This window comes from Salmo salar, chromosome ssa14 (assembly GCF_905237065.1).
Source record: "Salmo salar chromosome ssa14, Ssal_v3.1, whole genome shotgun sequence".
NCBI lineage: Eukaryota > Metazoa > Chordata > Actinopteri > Salmoniformes > Salmonidae > Salmo > Salmo salar.
In genome coordinates this window covers 25,269,414-25,288,653 of record NC_059455.1, presented here as the reverse complement: position 1 = coordinate 25,288,653, position 19,240 = coordinate 25,269,414, and the positions used below count along the sequence as shown (strand labels likewise).

Sequence of the window (19,240 nt, the reverse complement as noted above, 5' to 3'; positions counted from 1 at the left end):
TTTTTTATGTGTCTGTCCAATTTTGTGTGGGGGCTGCTTTCTTTTGTCCTTCATCAGAAGTTGGATCAGTGAAGGTAAGGAGGCTATCTGAAAAGAGACATCATTTGACCATAGATCTACATGTGTTAGTGATATCCCACTCGGTTTCATGTTAACGTTGTATGTTTTATTGTTCTCACTCCAAAACCCTGGATGTAGCACTTTGAATTACGGTCCATTGTTTTTACTCAAGCCTACTGATGTAATACTTCAAATGATTAAACTTCATTTTAACGTTGGTGGTGAGAGGATGGGGGGAATTCCCCTTTGCCCTATGGCTGGCCTGCCATAGCAGAAGGGGTACTATTTTATTAGGAGCAGTCTAACCCCCCCCCAGAGTGAAAATTGGCCCTGGTCTCAGGGATTGCTGCGGTTATCCTGAGACTAAAATAGTGTACAACAGCTGCTGCTGGGAGAGTGTCACATTTGAAGGCAATGGAAGAGGTTGCGGATTTCTCTCTGTATGTACTCTGCTCACATCGCAGTGTGTATCAGCGAATGGAAGGAAGGTCACTGACAAACTGTTTTTGATCCATTCTCTTTGTGTTTCCAGACAACCACTGTAAGTGACAGCGGTTCAGTGGAAACAGGCCCATATAATGAATGTATTGCAGCCATGGCAACTCCTTATACTGTTCCTCTAGGGGAGAAAGCCTCCTGAGAGTCCATAAGCTTTAAAGCACTAAAACATTTCACACTGAGTATTCTATTTTTCTGTCCCCACTGTCCACAATTTTCTCAACAGTCATTACTCCACGCATAAGCCTGATTGACCATACTGAAATCACAACAGGAGTACGATTGACATGTCTTTAACAAATCCTGCATGCATGTACTCTCCATCCCCTTGCTACACAAGGAACATGTAATGTGAAAAGCATACATGGCAACTGGAAAGAAGCAGCAGGATTATAGATGATTCTGGCATTGCATCTATTAACTTATGCCAGAAACATAATTGCACTTACACTGTCGGGAGACCTGTTTCAGGCAATCCTACGCAGGTGTTATTTTATTTCCAAAAGCCCTCCCATCCAACAATCTCTTAACTAATCTACTGGTCTCATCTGATCTTTGGTCTTGGCTGAAGTCTCGAACAAAAAGAAAGGGTTCGTAAACATAGTCTGTGTGCAATTTCAGAGATCTTTTTTTTGTGGGAATAGCCAAGGTCAAACAGCGTAAGTTACAGGCGTATTGCTGGCATGTGAACGGGAGACAGTGACAAACCCCAAACATCTCCAACTATACACACACACACACTCATATTTCATCACTTCTTGTGTGGGATAACAGACACATTCACTTTTCACCAAGTCAACTGTGTCAATTCTCATTGTGCTCAAAGTTTAGAGCATTTGTTTATTTATTCAAGGTAATATATACATTAAAATCATATTAAAAGTATATAAAATAATAACACACATTTCACATGTATTCATTAGTTGAAGGTGTTGAAAGTCTCATCACATTTAAAACTTAACTTCATAAAAAACATGCTCGGAAAAAGTTGCTTCTCCGCCCTGGTCAAAATGGCAGCCGTTACAGCTGGTAATACATTCTGGGGGCCTGAGGAGGCTCCTTAATTAACCCTGCCCACTCCAGCCCATTCACCCCCCAACTCGCATGCTTGTTCTGCTCCATTAAACTTCAATCCCCCCTTTTCCCCAATAGAGCGAGATTGATAGGCCCTGGGGGTCAAAACTCTGAGGTCGTCCGGTCTGCACGGTGGCACCTGCTCTTCCCTGTCAGGAGCGCAACATTGCCCCCACCCACCGGCTGCCTGCGGGGCTGCTAGCTACCACTTCAAGCCCACTGTCAAGTTCCTCACAGCCAAGGCACACTTTATACACTGCTCAAAAAAATAAAGGGAACACTAAAATAACACATCCTAGATCTGAATGAATGAAATAATCTTATTAAATACTTTGTTCTTTACATAGTTGAATGTGCTGACAACAAAATCACACAAAAAAAATCAATGGAAATCCAATTTAGCAACCCATGGAGGTCTGGATTTGGAGTCACACTCAAAATTAAAGTGGAAAACCACACTACAGGCTGATCCAACTTTGATGTAATGTCCTTAAAACAAGTAAAAATGGGGCTCAGTAGTGTGTGTGGCCTCCACGTGCCTGTATGACCTCCCTACAATGCCTGGGCATGCTCCTGATGAGGTGGCGGATGGTCTCCTGAGGGATCTCCTCCCAGACCTGGACTAAAGCATCCGCCAACTCCTGGACAGTCTGTGGTGCAACGTGGCGTTGGTGGATGGAGCGAGACATGATGTCCCAGATGTGCTCAATTGAATTCAGGTCTGGGGAACGGGCGGGCCAGTCCATAGCATCAATGCCTTCCTCTTGCAGGAACTGCTGACACACTCCAGCCACATGAGGTCTAGCATTGTCTTGCATTAGGAGGAACCCAGGGCCAACCGCACCAGCATATGGTCTCACAAGGGGTCTGAGGATCTCATCTCGGTACCTAATGGCAGTCAGGCTACCTCTGGCGAGCACATGGAGGGCTGTGCAGCCCCCCAAAGAAATGTCACCCTACACCATGACTGACCCACCGCCAAACCGGTCATGCTGGAGGATGTTGCAGGCAGCAGAACGTTCTCCACGGCGTCTCCAGACTGTCACGTCTGTCACATGTGCTCAGTGTGAACCTGCTTTCATCTGTGAAGAGCACAGGGCGCCAGTGGCGAATTTGCCAATCTTGGTGTTCTCTGGCAAATGCCAAACGTCCTGCATGGTGTTGGGCTGTAAGCACAACCCCCACCTGTGGACGTCGGGCCCTCATACCACCCTCATGGAGTCTGTTTCTGACCGTTTGAGCAGAGACATGCACATTTGTGGCCTGCTGGAGGTCATTTTGCAGGCCTCTGGCAGTGCTCCTCCTTGCACAAAGGCGGAGGTAGCGGTCCTGCTGCTGGGTTGTTGCCCTCCTACGGCCTCCTCCACGTCTCCTGATGTACTGGCCTGTCTCCTGGTAGCGCCTCCATGCTCTGGACACTACGCTGACAGACACAGCAAACCTTCTTGCCACAGCTCGCATTGATGTGCCATCCTGGATGAGCTGCACTACCTAAGCCACTTGTGTGGGTTGTAGACTCTGTCTCATGCTACCACTAGAGTGAAAGCACCACCAGCATTCAAAAGTGACCAAAACATCAGCCAGGAAGCATAGGAACTGAGAAGTGGTCTGTGGTCCCCACCGGCAGAACCACTCCTTTATTGGGGGTGTCTTGCTAATTGCCTATAATTTCCACCTGTTGTCTATTCCATTTGCATAACAGCATGTGAAATGTATTGTCAATCAGTGTTGCTTCCTAAGTGGACAGTTTGATTTCACAGAAGTGTGATTGACTTGGAGTTACATTCTGTTGTTTAAGTGTTCCCTTTATTTTTTTGAGCAGTATATATAGTACCAGTCAAAAGATTGGACACACTCATTCAAGGGTTTTAATTTTTTTACATTGTAGAATAATAGTGAAGACATCAAAACTATGAAATAACACATATGGAATCATGTAGTAATCAAAAGTGTTACAAAGATTTGAGATTCTTCAAAGTAGCCACCCTTTGCCTTGATGACAGCTTTGCACACTCTTGGCATTCTCCCAACCAGCTTCATCTTGAATGCTTTTCCAACAGTCTTGAAGGAGTTCACACATATGCTGAGCACTTGTTGGCTGCTTTTCCTTCACTCTGCAGTCCAACTCATCCCAAACCACCTCAATTGGGTTGAGGTCGGGTGATTGTGGAGGCCAGGTTATCTGACGCAGCACTCCATCACTCTCCTTCTTGGTCAACTAGCCCTTACACAGCCTGTAGGTGTGGTATTGGGTCATTGTCCTGTTAAAAAATAAATTATAGTCCCACAAAGCAAAAAAACAGACGGGATGGTGTATCGCTGCAGAATGCTGTGGTAGCCATGCTGGTTAAGTGTGCGTTGAATTGTAAATGAATCACCAACAGTGTCACCAGCAAAGCACACCCACACCATCACATTTCCTCCTCCATGCTTCAAGGTGGGAACTACACAAGTGGAGATCCTCTGTTCACCTACTCTGCATCTCACAAAGACATGGCGGTTGGAACCAAAAATCTCAGATTTGGACTCATCAGACCAAAGGACAGATTTACACCAGTCTAATGTTCATTGCTCATGTTTCTTGGCCCAAGCAAGTCGCGCAAGTCTCTTCTTCTTATTGGTGTCATTTTGTAGGGGTTTCTTTGCAGCAATTCGACCACAAAGGCCTGATTCACGCAGTCTCCTCTGAACAGTTGTTGTTGAGATGTGTCTGGTACTTGAACTCTGAAGCATTTATTTGGGCAATTTCTGAGGCTGGTAACTCTAATGAACTTATCCTCTGCAGCAGATGTAACTGTGGGTCTTCCTTTCCTGTGGCGGTCCTCATGAGAGCCAGTTTCATCATAGTGCTTGATGGTTTTAGCGACTGCACTTGAATAAACATTCAAAGTTCTTGACATTTTCCGTAATTGACTGACCTTCATGTCTTAAAGTAATGATGGACTGTTGTTTCTCTTTCCTTATTTGAGCTGTTCTTGCCATAATATGGATTTGGTCTCAAACACATTAAGAAGGAAAGCAATTCCTTCTAATTAACTTTTAACAAGGCACACCTGTTAATTTAAATGCATTCCAGGTGACTACCTCATGAAGCTGGTTGAGAGAATGCCAAGAGTGTGCATCGCTGTCATCTGGTGGCTATTTTGAAGAATCGGAACATTTAAATATATATTTTTTAACACTTTTTTGGTTACTACATGATTCCATGTGTGCTATTTCATAGTTTTGATGTCAATATTATTCTACAATGTACAAAACAGTAAAATAAAGACAATTCTTTGAATGAGTAGGTGTCCAAACTTTTGACTGGTACTGTATATATAGACCACATTGTTGGATTGCCCCAACCAAGTTTAACATTCAGTTACATATGTATTCACCTTCCAGGCCAAGGCTCTAGCCCTCCAAAGTAAACTAAACACAGGCTGAATATCATTATAATTTGTTCTAACGAAGGAGCTGTAGCTACTGCTTAGTAAATCATGTCATAACACAAGAGCAGAGATATGTTAGCTCTTAAAACAGATCTCAAGAACATTGTTGAATTAAATAAATGACTCACATGTGGCAAGGCTCCCTAGCAATCACACACACACAGTATAACATACCAAACATTGCAGCAACATAGGAACATCAAATTTAACTGATTACAATTGATTTGTTTATCAAAAAGGTCACAAACAGTGTGTGCTGGAGTTTTATATCTAAGTATTGCTCCTCCTTTGTTTGGTTAGAGCAGTGCATACAGAAATCAAATCTGTATCAGATCAGTTCCTCAATGAATGACAATACTCAGCAGCTGATAATGTGCATCCCCATGAGTCCCAGTGGAGGACCAAAATGGCCGGCTGACGGGCTGGGAGTCAGGGAGGGGATAGTGGCTTTCCTTTCTGGCTGATCCTCACAGGCTGAAAATATTTCCACGTGTTCCTGCCAGTGCCTTCAACTGGCATCATGAAAAGTCCCTTTTGTGGTATTTATTGATTTGTCCAAATAGCAAAGTATTTTTTTTTTAAAGAAATAAGATAACATTTTCTGAATTACTTATTCCATAGCTACATACAATATATGTTGTTTGTTTCATGATTGTGGAATACTACACTGGCTTGTTTCTCTTTTTACTTGACTTACAGTGCACCCTAGTGGATGTAGTCATCACATCCTTCATTAGTGACTCAATATCCTGACTTGAATTTAGCGTTTGTTGGCATGAAAGAGCTTTCAGAGCTTGAGTTACTTAGTTGTCTTGCATTTGTATTTATTATGGATCCCCATTAGCCAAGGCAGCAGCTACTCTCCTGGTGTCCAGCAACATAAGACAATAACATACAGTTTAAAATACAACAAGACATTACGTCACATAACAACTTACCTGACACATTCAGTGTGTTCCCTTAGGCCACCACTCCACCACCACATATTTACAATACAACATCCATGTGCACGTGTGTGTAGTGTGTCTTATCTTGTCATCTCTGGCACATCAGGATTAGCATTGCATACATTGCAATAAACTAGTACTTGAACAACTTTGCTGGAAGCAAACTATACCTATTTTACATTACTCTACAGTTTGTAACAGTAACATCAATGCATGCAAATCATGAGAATGTCCTGCTCCACTCACATGCGTTTCCCCCTATTTCACTTCAGTTGTAATGTTGACTTTACATTTTTCCACAGTTTGGCTGTCGTCTGAATTCGTTTCAATGAAGACCTCATAATTCCCCTGTAATAAGGCAAATAAAATGTACAACACATTATTAAAACTCACATTCTTAAGAATAACATGTCTCAAAGCCCTTCACATGGAGGTGTACAATGTGAGGGTAAAATAACCATGGAGGCAAAGCTATGAGTCTTTAAAATGTAGATTTTTAGAAGACATAGAATCTGGTTTTCAACAGTAAGACTTGTACTCACTTTTGGCAACACATCATGTAGAGATTCTGCAAAGAGGATGACCATCTGTTAGTCACACCACCCACCAGAAGTGAAATTAAACAGCATATCATTTCTTACAGTTGGAATGGTGGGTAGATATTAGCATTTCTGATAATTTCCTCCTTTGAGAATGTTACATATTTTCAGATCTGTGCAAAAGCAATCTTTCTTGGATAACTTGTTCTATTTACTTCCAATTGTTATACCAGACACATACCTCGAACCCATTGTGGCTCTATTGAAACACTGAAAGTTAAAATAAAGCATATTGTGTGTTAGCTATGGTTTTGGTCCAAAATCGTTTTAACTGTCAAGAATGCAACATGACTAAAGAGAGGTGTTTAGCAAGAAACATAAAAAAAAATGAAATAGCAACTGAAATTCTCACTTATCACTGAGTTAACTGTAAATACTGTCATTCCATTGTTTCAGGGTGACATTGACAGACAAATCCTGCTAAAAGAGTATCAGAGGAAATATAAGTAATGACATTCCCAGACATCTAGTGGTTCTGGTACTTCATATGTAGTCACAGCGATATACTAGACAGTTATCTAAAACGTTCTGATTAAATTCTGTATAAAAGTTTTACATTCTTCTCTATATGATCACTAGATAAGTAAATAGAAAGGTCTTACCATGCCAAGTATACCAGGCTTCAACACTCTCTGAACAGCAAAGTTATCTTTTCTGTCCAGAAGCAGCCAAAACAACACAATAGTACCCAGACTTTGAAACATCATGGTAAAGTTGATACTCTGCAATGGTTTGACTTACTGCCGGTCTCCTGTTTTCATGCAATTAACACTGTTTGATAGTGCCCAAGCTTTCTCAAAACATCAGAAGTAGTAACTTCTCATTTTGCCCACAGAATACTGGTAGTGTATTTCTGAAGAGGCATTGTTTGAAGCAGAAGGAAGGTAAGTTACAATTAAAATCAGTCATGATATCAAAGGTGAATTTAGTGATGAAATTAATCCATAAGCTTTGTTTAAACAAATTTTATTCATATACTCCATGTCTATACATTACCTCTTACTAGTCAAAGGAAGAAACCAACATCCCTCAAAGGTTCTCTTTTGAGGGATGTCTCAGCCTCCAGTATTTATGCTGCAGTAGTTTATGTGTCGGGGGGCTAGGGTCAGTCTGTTACATCTGGAGTATTTCTCTTGTCTTATCCGGTGTCCTGTGTGTATTTAAATATGCTCTCTCTAATTCTCTCTTTCTGTCTTTCTCTCGGAGGACCTGAGCCCTAGGACCATGCCTCAGGACTACCTGGTATGATGACTCCTTGCTGTCCCCAGTCCACCTGGCCGTGCTGCTGCTCCAGTTTCAACTGTTCTGCCTGCGGCTATGGAACCCTGACCTGTTCACCGGACGTGCTTGTTGCACCCTCGACAACTACTATGATTATTATTATTTGACCATGCTGGTCATTTATGAACATTTTAACATTTTGACCATGTTCTGTTATAATATCCACCCTGCACAGCCAGAAGAGGACTGGCCACCCCTCATAGCCTGGTTCCTCTCTAGGTTTCTTCCTAGGTTTTTGGCCTTTCTAGGGAGTTTTTCCTAGGGAGTTTTTCCTAGCCACCGTGCTTCTTTCACATGCTTTGCTTGCTGTTTGGGGTTTTAGGCTGGGTTTCTGTACAGCACTTTGAGAATATCAGCTGATGTACGAAGGGCTATATAAAAATAAATTTGATTTGATTTGATATCATATAATTGATACCCTACATTAACTACTAAGACATACATACATGGTTGGGATGTACATACAGGTTGGGATTCTCAATGAGGGGTCAGGTTTTTATTGGTGTCACCTCATCCTACCTCTCCCATCTCACACATACTTTCCATTCAACAGTTCAGACTGCCATTGGCATTATCTGTAGAAATCCGTTAACTCTTATTAGGTTTACTATTCAAGTCTTCCGTATCAAATGAAAAGGGCTGGTCGTAACCCATGAGGTGGTTATAGTCATGAGGAAGTGGGAACAGCATTGGATTCACAAGCATTGACTTCTTGTCGGCATAGAACGTGGTGAACATTTTGCTGACACCCGGTATCTTGACCTCACTCTGACGGAACACAGTCTTTTTCTCCATCAGAAGGATGTTGTAGGTGACAGCTGTGTACGTGTCAGTGTCATGGTTGTGGTACAGGCGAACCACATAGCCTTTGGTGATGATATGGAGGAGGATGGGAGTCAGGAATGTGAAGAAACCAATGACACCACAGAAGGCCCCCTTCAGGACAAGACTCTGAACGCTGATGCCAGTCTTCAGAAGAATGTAGGGCATCATACACAGGCTGGCTCCGCTACTGGTGTAAGAGAACATCTTCACACCTGCAACAGACAAAAAATACAATTCATGTTTAGGCCTAGTTATTCAATGATGATAACAACGTTGATGATGAGAAGATGATGATCATGAGAAATTGTTTATGGTGATTAAAGTAATACCTCGGACAGCATTGCCGAGGCTCCCTGAATAGATGAGCGTTCCCTCAGAGTGGTTCGTGGAAGATGTAGAGAAGCAGCAGACCATCCGTAGTACAGAGGCTGGCTGTACCTGGGCAGAGACAGACAAATGAGAAACTAGGCCATTTCTTTCCATACAATGCCTTTAACTGCTACAATTAGACCAGAACAAATAATGTATCAGTTTAAAAAGAACTTGATCCAATTGTTAATTACCTTTCAAATGAGATCTTACAGAGTCTGATCATAACGCAATTTGCATGGGGGTTGTAGAGATTAATTGAATCTAATGCACTTTCAAAAGTGAATGCAGTTGCACAACCAGGCCAGTGCAGATCATGCCTGACCACACCGCTCGCATGTTGATTTTGTCCACCCACACCAGACACGGTCAGGACACACAGGTTGAAATATCAAGATGAACTCTGAACCAACTATATTAATTTGGGGACAGGTTGAAAAGCATTAAACATTTATGGCAATTTAGCTAGCTAGCTTGCTGTTGCTAGCTAATTTGTCCTGGGATAGAAACATTGGGTTGTTATTTTACCTGAAATGCACAAGGTCCTCTACTCCAACAATTAATCCACAACTAAAAGGGTAAACCTAGTTCATTTCTAGGAATCTCTCCTAATTCAGGCTTTTCTTCTGACTTTATATGGCAGTTGGCAACCAACAAGGTGCATTATCACCACCAACTGGCCTGGAGTGTGGACCTCAGTTCATCTTTCAATCACCCACGTGGGTATATGCTCCTAAAAACCAATGAGATGGGAGAGGCCGGATTTGCAGTGCATCACAAATAGAACCAATGATTGAATAACATGCTGACCACACCGCTTGCATCACATGCGCAAGCGTTGAAAAATAAATGTACACATACATGCTATTCAATCATTGCTTGCACACGACAGAGAGCATCTGCATGGCCAGGTGGTAAAATAGAAATAGGTTCTATTTGTGACGCTAAACTGCAAGTCCGGCCTCTCCCATCTCCTCATTGGTTTTTAGGAGCATATACCCACGTGGGTGATTGAAAGATGAACTGATGTCTACACTACAGTCAGTTGTTGTAATGCCCCTTAAAGTTGGTTGCCAACCGCCATATAAAGTCCAAAGTAAAAATAGAACCCTGAGGAAGGAGGAATTCGGTTTACTGTTTTATCTGTGGAATAATTGTCAGAGTAGATTACCTTGTGCATTTCAGGAAAAATAACAACCCAATGTTTCTATCCCAGGACAAATTAGCTAGCAAGCTAAATTACCATCAAAGTTGAATGCTTTTCAACCTGTCCCCAAATTAATATATTGGTTTGATATTTCAACATGCATGTCCTGATTGTGTCTGGTGTGGGTGTACAAAATCAACATGCGCGCGTCCGGTTTGGTCAGGGGCACGTAAATCATACATAGTTAATGTATCGAACGCAGATCCACTAGGCTAGCTAGTTAGCTAGCTAACATAGCTTCTTACAACCAAAAAGAACCTACGTAACTAGCATAATAGGGCATATATCCCAGGATTGGAAGTAGAACTATCTACCAGGCAAGTGAATACAAAATAAAGCCAAATACCTTTTTGGCCGCATCATTGAGAAACGACCTTTTGGCAGCGTGATACAAATACTCTTCGGTCTTCATTGGCAGCCTTCTACACGCGTGAGTAGCAGGCCTCCCATTTCGGAGGGCAGCAAATTGTAGACTAAACGTTTGCGAAATAGCAGTACGTAATCCACGTGCAAAGTAATGCTGAAACATTATACAATCATGAAGTTAAGCCACTTTAGTAGCTTCTTTGCTAACTGCATGCACAACAGCACTGTTATTAACCCCCGCCCCTTTCTTCTTCTGTGGCAGTGGTACGCACAGGGTTGTTCTTCTTTGAGGTTTATTGGCATACTGCACTCATACGGTGTATTGCTGCCACCTACTGTACGGGTTAGAAAAAATACTCCAAAAACAAAATATGTTTTGAATGAACAAATTCATGCTAATTACCCCCCCCCAGACTCAACAGCCTGGGAGGGGGAACCTCTTCATTCAGTACTCCCTGTTACATTTCACCTGTAAAGTCAATGATGTCTAGCTTCTTTTATGTTTTCTAAGTTTAACTAGTGCAATTTATCACTAGCGCTATAAACGCAACAAAGTCCACCTTCTTCACCATTAGTGTGTCGGGATCCTTCTCCTGCATGGCATTCACTGCAGACTGTGGGACATCCACTACTCTCCTCTCTACTCACTCCTTCAGCTATTTTCACTGCCTCCACATAGAAGACCTGCTGGTTGGCCCTGATCCTAGCTACTGCGACCTCCTTCATCCGTACAGGGAACTCTGGGAACTCGGGAATGTGATTCCCACCACAATTACAACAACATGCTTCATCTGACTCTTCAACTACTACATATTTTTTCCTTGGACAAACACTTGCCACATGTCCAAACTTTTTACAATTGTAACACTGCAGCGGCTTCTGTACATACGGTCTCACCACATGAATCAAATCAAATTGTATTTGCGCCAAATTCAACAGGTGTAGTAGACCTTACAGTGAAATGCTTACTTACAAGCCCTTAACCAACAATGCAGCTTTAAGAAAAATACATTTAAAAAATAATAAATAAAAGTAACAAATAATTGAAGAGCAGCAGTAAAATATCAACATCGAGGCTAAATGCAGAGTCAATGTGTGGGGGCACCGGTTAGTCGAGGTAATTGAGGTAATATGTACATGTAGGTAGAGTTATTAAAGTGACTATGCATAGATAATAACAGAGAGTAGCAGCAGCGTAAAAGAGGGGGGTGGGGGCAATGCAAATAATCTGGGTAGCTATTTTATTAGATGTTCAGGAGTCTTATGGCTTGGGGGTAGAAGCTGTTTAGAAGCCTCTTGGACCTAGACTTGGCGCTCTGGTACCGCTTGCCGTGCGGTAGCAGAGAGAACAGTCTATGACTGGGGTGGCTGGAGTCTTTGACAATTATTAAGGCCTTCCTCTGACACCGCCTGGTATAGAGGTCCTGGATGGAAGGAAGCTTGGCCCCAGCGATGTACTGGGCCGTACGCACTACTCTCTGTAGTGCCTTGCGGTCGGAGGCAGAGCAGTTGCCGCAGTTGCCATACCAGGCAGTGATGTAACCCGTCAGGATGCTCTCGATGTTGCAGCTGTAGAACCGTTTGAGGATCTGAGGACCCATGCCAAATCTTTTCAGTCTCCTGAGGGGAATAAGTTTTGTCGTGCCCTCTTCACGACTATCTTGGTGTGCTTGGACCATGTTAGTTTGTTAATGATGTGGACGCCAAGGAACTTGAAGCTCCCAACCTGCTCCACTGCAGCCCCGTCAAAGAGAATGGGGGCGAGCTCGGTCCTCCTTTTCCTGTAGTCCACCATCATCTCCTTTGTCTTGATCACGTTGAGGGAGAGGTTGTTGTCCTTGCACCACACGGTCAGGTCTCTGACCTCCTCCCTATAGGCTGTCTTATCGTTGTCGGTGATCAGGCCTACCACTGTTTGTGTCATCGGCAAACTTAATGATGGTGTTGGAGTCGTGCCTGGCCATGCAGTCATGAGTGAACAGGGAGTACAGGAAGGGACTGAGAACGCACCCCTGAGGGGCCCCTGTGTTGAGGATCAGCGTGGAGAATGTGTTGTTACCTACCCTTACCACCTGGGGGCGGCACGTCAGGAAGTCCAGGATCCAGTTGCAGAGGGAGGTGTTTAGTCCCAGGGTCCTTAGCTTAGTGATGAGCTTTGAGGGCACTATGGTGTTGAGTGCTGAGCTGTGGTCAATGAATAGCATTCTTACGTAGGTGTTCCTTTTGTCCATGTGTTAAAGGGCAGTGTGGAGTGCAATAGAGATAGCATCATCTGTTGGGGCGGTATGCAAATTGGAGTGGGTCTAGGGTTTCTGGGATAATGGTGTTGATGTGAGCCATGACCAGCCTTTCAAAGCACTTCATGGCCACAGACATGAGTGCTACGGTGCGGTAGTCATTTAGGCAGGTTACCTTCGCTTCCTTGGGCACAGGGACTGTGGTGGTCTGCTTGAAACATGTTGGTATTACAGACTCAGACAGGGAGAGGTTGAAAATGTCAGTGAAAACACTTGCCAGTTGGTCAGCACATCCATTATCTTTCGTCTCTCTGTGTTTTATACATTTCCTTCAATTCGCTAGAGGCTGACAGGAATAAGCATCCGAGCGAGCGAAACAGCGCCCATCTGTCTCTACGCGTAGGCCATCTTTCTGATGCTGTTTGGTCCAAACGAGTATGACAGTGTTGCCGCCTGTAGCATTGAAGGCAAGGGAAGCCAGCGAGCATCTGGCCTCCCTTGACAAAAAAATAATAATACCAATTTGCCATTCACCGTTGAGCTATACTGAGTGAGCTCAACTGTGAATGGTCCTGGCGTACCAAAAAATGTGTCAAGGGAAGCCAGCTTGGATTTGGCATCACTCCTATCAAATCCCATTGAGTGCATAAGTCATTGTCAGAAAAACTTGAATTGCTGCATCTCATTGTGTCATTGTCCTCCGGTGGCTAGCTAGCCAGCCAGCTAAAATTGGCCCTTTCCTAAATTAGCCATGGATGGAGATAGGGATTTGGACTTGTGGTTTTACTTAATTCTCCGTACTGGCCAATGATTATAACGGCGATGCTGATCCAACCATTAATTCATACATTGTTGTGCCCCTGGTCTGAGAGGATGGAAGTTCAATATGTAGCTAGATGTAGAAGACTATTGTTAACTAGCTAACGTTGCTCATGAATGAAGGTTAGGCTAGCGAGCAAGCACTTTAGCCAGGTAGCGTAGGACCACAAAAAATAAAAGCTTGTACTGTATGGCAGAGTGATAGACCGTTTCGTCAACATGAAAGAGATGAGGATGGCATTGGTGTTTCTCTACAAGTAGCATGAGTCAACATGTTTTTCAACCTGCACACACACACACACACACACACACACACACACACACACACACACACACACACACACACACACACACACACAATCAGAACCATGGACAGCCACATCATATTTATCTTACGTTGATTGAACTAAATTGTTTTGGTGATCTTTTAGTTGTCACTGTATTAGACTAAGCAGAGGTGACTTGATGATGTTGACATTTTTAAGTTGAAATGGTGCTGGAATAGTGGAGGCAGCTCCTGTTTTCTTTGCGACTTGCGGTAACCCTCTGTGGTTCTAATCAATAGTTGTTTAGTGGCCCGAAAATGTCGGAAACATTAACTTTCTTGACCATGCTGTGGGCCATGTAACTGTCTGTTACTGTACATGCAATATGCTTTGTGGACTTCACTGGACAAAGGTTGCTATCCGGTTTTGTAATAAAACAAAGGTGTGGTTGATTTTATTCTGCCACTGTCTCGGCCTTTAGGCCTCTATATCACAGTCTCAAGACATATGAATTAACTGGTTAGAGAGCAAAAAACTCAATTATCACAACAAATAGTTTGGAGAGACGGGGGGACGGGGACGGGGGGGACGGGGACGGGGGGGGGGGACGGGGACGGGGGGACGGGGAGGACGGGGACGGGGGGGCTTGGCTTTGTCCCTAAACCACACAGCCTTTATGTCCAGCGAGACACCGGAGATGACACCTTTAACTGGTGCCCTACTTTGAAAATCATAGCTTTCCACATCATACGTCAACATCTTGTTGAGCCACAGAGCTTTCTCCTTTTTTTGCTTTTGACACACACAAAAGCAACCTCATACTGCTCCTGGTCACTCTAACCAATTCCACTTTACCCAATTCCTCCTTCACCATCTTCTTCGAGACCGCAAACGGGTCACCCCAAAAAACATCCTTGCTTACGCACAGGATTTCCTGTATGAAGCAGTAATGTCAGAGATACTGGATATAATGACAAGATGCTTATGACTCCTCCCAAATGATATTCTTCTTCTTTGTGTGCTTTTCCGACAGACTAGATGATTTGATGCGTATTGCAAATTGTTCGGTTGACTCTGTACTGGCCTACTACTCACGTGGATCCTCTCAGGCTCCCTCACCCTTTTCACACCATCCTCTACTTTCCTCACTGCCTCAGCATATGACACTTTGCTCACTGCTTTCACCCTGAAAACTTCAACCTGTCTCACTCACACAGGACATTTCTTATCTCCAGCAACAAGGCCACCCCCACAATTGAAACACTCCACTTCTTCCACCGAAAATATACACTTCTTTGTCCCATGCCCTGCACACTTTTCTAATAGAATCTCCCACCTACATACTTCTGCAACAGGACCTTAAACTTGGCATCTGAAACACGGTAGTGGGCATGACTTTATCCTGCAAACACTCTGTATCAAAACTCAGAAGGACAGACAGGGTCTCCTTAGTCTCCCATGCATCACAGACACCCGGGGATCCTAAACTTTAGTCGATCCACCTCAACTCAACGCCACCCCAGTTATCACTCCTTTCAGTGACGCTCTGCTCCGGAGAGCAAAGCAGGACACCGCTCTCGGTCCGAGTCGCGAAATGCGTAGTGCCTTCTCCCTCTGGGCAGCAGACCCACAAAAACTCTTGACAAGTCCACTTATGGATACTTTGACAGAATTGACAGAATTCAACTCCTTCTTCACCCAGCCTGATACCACAGACGGATCCGGCCAGAGTTATCTCGGGCATTTTCCTGATCATTGTGTTGAGGCTCGGAAGCCTTCACCTCACCTGACGACGCATGTTGGTATACAGCAGAGGTCAATCTGGATCTTCCTTTCCTGTGGCAATCCTCATCATAGCGCTTGATGGTTTATGCGACTGCACTTGAAGAAACTTTCAAAGTCCTTGAAATTTTCCGCATTGACTGGCCTTTATGTCTTAAAGCAATGATGGACTGTCGTTTCTCTTTGCTTATTTGAGCTGTTCTTGCCATAATATGGACTTGGTCTTTTACCAAATAGGGCTTTCTTCTGTATACCACCCCTACAGTACCTTGTCACAACACAACTGATTGGCTCAAACGCATTAAGAAGGAAAGAAATTCCACAAATTAACTTTTAACAAAGCACACCTGTTAATTGAAATGCATTCCATGTGACTACCTCATGAATCTGGTTGAGAGAATACCAAGAGTGTGCAAAGCTGTCATCAAGGCAAAGGGTGGCCACTTTGAAGAATCTCAAATATAAAATATATTTTGATTTGTTGAACACTTTTTTTGGTTACTACGTGATTCCATATGTGTTATTATATAGTTTTGATGTCTTTACTATTATTTTACGATGTAGAAAATAGTAAAAATAAAGAAAGACCCTGGAATGAGTAGATGTAACTTTTGACTGTGTCATGACGTGGCCCTCTTTGGATATAGCAAGCACTAACTCTCTCTCTCTCACCACCTCTCTCTTCCCCCTACACCCATTCTCTGTTATCTCAGGTTTTAAATTCCTGGAGGAGACTCTCTCCCTCATGCAGTATAGAGAGGGTTCACAGTAGAACAAAGGATCTTCTTCTACATCACAGAACTTGAGAACTGAACAATGTCCATGTTTTGGAGAAGGCGTAAATGGTCGGTGGAGAATCCAGCTACGACCCGGTCCGTTTTGTTTTATGATTGTGACCTCAGGAAAGACAGTACACCCACATTACCATAACTCTGTTTATACAGGATCCTCTGTTCTGAGGCTTGAATCTAATTATTGTATAAAATGAATGAGTAAAGATGAAACTATTTGTGAAATTGTGTAATGTGATTTTAAACCGTTAATGTGAGAGAATTGTATTTCTGTTTAAAGTTTCACTAAGTCATTGGGCCGCCCCCACGAGCACAGACATTGATCTGGCGTCATGGGACAGCCTTTTCTGCTGTTCCGAATAAAACCCCCACCTGGAGAAGCACACTTCAGACCATGCATACCTCGATTACCGAGAGGGCTAAGGTTTGAGTAGAGACCATGCATTCCTCGGTCATCTGAGGGAGCTAAGGTTGTAACGATTGTTGAACCACGTGGAGCATTGGTGGAAATGGTTAAACTCTGAGACTATCGATACTGACAGAATAGGAGCAAATCTTCGATACTAATTACTAGTCTGCAGCTAGAATTTATGTCGACCTGGAATGCGAAGACCAACAACCACCGAAACATCTATTCTACAAGAACATTTCAGAATGGGACTCTGAAGTATCCATTCTAACCATGATAGACTTCAGGGACGCAAAGAGAAGTTCAGATGAACTTTTCAACAGAAAGACTGACGATTCCAACAGAGATCACGATGATACACTGAGTGTAAATATATATATTGATTGCAATTATTGTCGAATGAGTGAGCGTTCATGTGCAAAGGATTAGCATTTCAATTAATATAATTATCAACTGTGTAGTGTCTTTGTCTTTCGCGCCCTTCTCAGTCCCTTTGTTTACCAAGCCGCCATACCGGTTTAGCCCACTAGGGCACATCCCCTATCATTTCCTTGTAACCATATCTACTTTGTTTGTTTGTTATGCATTTCTGTGATTATTTAGTTAGTTAGTAAATAAATGATTAAGACAATTGATGTATGGATGATTTATAGTAAAGACTGGGTTCGTGCAGATAACCAATGATTTGCAACGTTCGTAATGAGACTAACGTGAGGTAAAGAATGATTCATTAATTAGAAGTCTAATTGATCAGCTATTAAAATATCTGAAAAGTTATATTAGGAAAATTATAACTTTGTAATCTGAAGATTTTCCTTGGTGCCCCGACATCCTAGTTAATTACATTTACATGATTAGTTTAATCACATAATAATAATTACAGAGAATTGATTTGATAAAATAAGTCTTCACTTTAATGATGCCAAAGACACGACAACTGGTACTGTATAGTAGTAAAGGCCAAATTCAATATTTTATCCCAAAAAATCTGTATTTATTTTTTTATACCTAAAGGGTTGTAAAATTCATCATGAAATAGCTAAATTATCCATGGTATGACAATCCACATGTTAGCTTAGTACCATTTATGCAGCAAGACAATGATCCAAAACACACAATCAAGTTTAATGTGCATGAAAATGGTTAAAAAGCAACACATTTTAAGTTTTGGAATGGCCTAGTCAAAGTCCAGACCTAATCCCAATTGAGATGTTGTGGCAGCACTTGAAACGAGCAGTTAATGCTCAAAAACCCACAAATGTCGCTGAGTTAAAGCAATTTTGCGTGCAAGAGTGGTAACATTCAGTATCAAAAATAGAGAAAATCTGAAAGTGGACAAATACTTTATTACTGCACTATATGTCACCAGTTACTATTCAAAAATTCTTTATTCATAAAAAAATTAAAATAATCATATCTTTCACCTGATGGTGGTGCTCAAAACATGCGCAAATTCCCATAGGAACGCAGCCCTAAAAGTGCAGGGTTTGTGCAACCTGCCATGCCTTTTATTTTTTTCTTACAGGAATGATATACATATGAGGAGAAAGCTAAAGTAACTTTTTCACTGATATAATCAGATCTCATGTCTGATTCCCAGCTTGTCCACTAGGTAGTACCTCACTGCGAAAATGGCTAAACTGATTTTTAATTACTGAAATCTTAACTTGAGCGCTAGAGTGATTTTATCACGTTTTTTTGTTTGCGGGGGCATTCTTATGACATCGCCAGTAGTAAGATTTGAGCTCGATTCCCATGATATGTCACTTTCTATTTTCTGACTGAAATTGACGGAGTGGGTACTGTTTAAGCTCTGCGGGCCTGGGCCCAAAACAACTGATCAGAGTTTAACATAAACATAGTCATATTTCATAGAAATTTGGAAACACTGGACAGTTACTTTAAAGGCTGACTTTGGGCAAAATGCTAAAATAATGGCTTTAAACTGATCAATACAACATCATACCAGGTAGTTGGTAGTTTAACTTTGTAGTGTTTTCAGTAGTTAAAAACTTTTTACCGTGTCGCGGTGTAACTAACTACTAGAACTACACACTACTTTTCTTTGCGTAAATAAAATATGGGTGAAGTAGGCATTTTCAGATCTGCCCAATTCTCACTTGAAACATTGTTTTTGTGTTTAAAGGTGCTACATGCAGAATGTTTCACCCATGTGGAAGCTAGGTGAATTGCAACAACACTTAAAGCCGATTTATGGTCATTCTGGCATCTGCATTGTCCGTACAGCTTTTAGATGCGGCCTCTGCAGAAGTCAG

General features: G+C 42.5%; 1 protein-coding gene across 1 annotated transcript; it reads right to left on the bottom strand.

The window, feature by feature from the left end:
* Positions 1-7,567: 7,567 nt before the first annotated feature.
* tmm70 (Transmembrane protein 70) lies at positions 7,568-10,917 on the bottom strand. Its single transcript, NM_001140712.1, is given in 4 exon segments — positions 7,568-7,655; positions 8,291-8,930; positions 9,048-9,156; positions 10,641-10,917. Coding segments are annotated over 3 exon segments (741 nt in total). The 5' UTR covers positions 10,824-10,917; the 3' UTR covers positions 7,568-7,655; positions 8,291-8,481.
* Positions 10,918-19,240: the final 8,323 nt, after the last annotated feature.